Below are 2,102 nucleotides of genomic sequence, written 5' to 3' on the forward strand. Positions count from 1 at the left end.
ATGTACAATAACACATTGAAAACAAATACATAAACCACAGTGTCATACACAAGGTCGGGAATTTAAAGCTATACAAAACACAGCATGTTGTTCTGACGCAAAATGAACCACGGAACGTAATACTTCATTAATATTCCTTGTCTACTTTTCAAGTTGTATGCGTCATTTCTCACGAGAACGTGACGTTTTGAAAAAATCGGTGAGGCGCCGCTCCTTGTTCCGAGACCTCCCTTACCGGACTTTGATTAGCGAAAAAAATTGTTCAACCTGTGTGGCTGGTGTGTAATTTTTTTAATTCCGAGAAAGCGCATACAACCTTGTATTCAGCTTGTCACGGTGGGAAAACCTGACAAGATAGGAGGCGGAGTTTCGCCAGTGAAAAGGGTTTTTTCCCGTTATTTCTAGGACAACGCTCCAGTTGGCACACATACACCGAGATGATGTCCGGTAGCGTAGTATTGGTGGTATTTGTGTGTGCTAGGGCAGTGTTAGGCATGCCTTCTTTACGTATAGCAGACCATTACAATGATTCTGAGCCGCTGTTAAAGTTACCAGATTTGAAACAAGAAGTGTATTATCAACATATGAAATTACCTCTGCGTACATTTGTCGGAGAAAAGGTTTGTATATCATCACCATTATTGTGATAACAAATTCATTACAAATGGTCCGTATCAAATTAGGGTGTAAGTATAATCGAATAACGGTCTTGGGTATATCTGGATGGTTTTAAATGGTTTTACCATATTTTACAGAAAATTGAATATGGCTGTTCGGCTTTTCCTCTGAAGGCAGACGAATATATTGGTAAGTATTGCTTACTTTATATATCAAAATATTTTACTGTGAAATAAAAGTTTTATGTAATTGCCAATTTTACAAAAATAACTCGTGTCTATGTATTGAATTAAGATATAGTAATGATTCATAATAAATTCTAAAAAGTGAAATGAGTGTCATGCATTTGTTTTGTGTGGGTTTTTTTCCGTTTCGTAGTGAATGCAAATAAAGATAGATTGTATGTTTTATATATTGTATATATAATTACAACATGTGTGTATAATGCCGCTGTGAACTAGAACAGCTTACAACGTTTTATACATTATTACAGCATGTGTGAAAATTACATGTTATACATAAATACAGCGCGTGTACAAAGTAGTCCCAGACTTGTACTGCTCGTGAAAACAATAGGTTTGTACTCCGTCCACCAGTCGGCCAGTCCGCCCAACCGGCAGTGCATCATTTTTTTTCCTGGCCATGTCTCGGAAACTTTGTCATCTTCAATTTCCAAATTTTTTATGTTAATTACTCTTGAGATGATCAAGTTTTGCGTATAAAATCATGTCGTATGTTCAGCTCTATACTATACAAATATAAATAGTGTGTCCACGTCTACGTGTTCTGTACATAACTACCAGTATTGTTGGTATTATATGTTATATACAGGAAATGTTAACCACGTGTTGTGTAGGTATTGTATATTATATTAACAACTACATATTGTAAGGATATTATTTGCTATTTGTAATATCAGTCTGTATAGGTATTATCTTATATACACCTTCCTCGAGTAAATTTTACTCGCTTGTATAGTGCATCTATTACTTTATTATACATGTATGTCTTTCCTCTCTAAGTCATGAGTCAATTGTAATTGTTATTTACAGTCGAGTATTTACCCATCGGAGAACGAGATGATGTTTATCACATAACAGTCGATGTATGCGACGTCCCCTATGATGAAGCTCCTATTTGGTGAGTTGTTCTGTTATTTGCAAATGAGAACTTAGTGATGTTAATATTTATGTTAATATGCTAAATGGAATATCTGTAGATGTTGTTAGATCTTGGTGTGAAATAGAGGTAATTATTTGCAAATTTTGAGCATAACACTTACCAGCCCGAGAGCCCCCTATAACGTCAAAGAGGAAGTGACGTCACTGAATATTAGTATAGCTTTATCGAAATCTCAATATTATCTGTATTATACGTACATGTAAGCTATACAAAACAAAACAAGAACAAGTAAATTCACAACTGCAGAACAAAAAGAGACATGTTTGGAACAGTCGGAAGTATGATTCATTATTATCATGGTG

General features: G+C 35.1%; 1 protein-coding gene across 1 annotated transcript; it reads left to right on the forward strand.

Annotated features, from left to right (window-relative positions):
* The first annotated feature begins 306 nt into the window (after positions 1-306).
* LOC110445049 lies at positions 307-1,778 on the forward strand. The gene is made up of 3 exons (XM_021489405.1): positions 307-620; positions 756-807; positions 1,671-1,778. Exons 1-3 carry the CDS (start codon positions 438-440, stop codon positions 1,760-1,762), a joined length of 327 nt encoding a protein of 108 aa, XP_021345080.1. The 5' UTR covers positions 307-437; the 3' UTR covers positions 1,763-1,778.
* Positions 1,779-2,102: the final 324 nt, after the last annotated feature.

Source organism: Mizuhopecten yessoensis, unplaced genomic scaffold (assembly GCF_002113885.1).
Source record: "Mizuhopecten yessoensis strain PY_sf001 unplaced genomic scaffold, ASM211388v2 hete_36145868, whole genome shotgun sequence".
Lineage (NCBI taxonomy): Eukaryota > Metazoa > Mollusca > Bivalvia > Pectinida > Pectinidae > Mizuhopecten > Mizuhopecten yessoensis.

What these genes read in the sequence shown, in the direction of transcription:
- LOC110445049 (XM_021489405.1), top strand. Translation starts at nt 438, where the DNA reads ATGATGTCCGGTAGCGTAGTATTGGTGGTATTTGTGTGTGCTAGGGCA. An exon ending in GTACATTTGTCGGAGAAAAG is followed by an intron (nt 621 to 755) that starts GTTTGTATATCA and finishes CATATTTTACAG; the next exon opens with AAAATTGAATATGGCTGTTC. An exon ending in GAAGGCAGACGAATATATTG is followed by an intron (nt 808 to 1,670) that starts GTAAGTATTGCT and finishes TGTTATTTACAG; the next exon opens with TCGAGTATTTACCCATCGGA.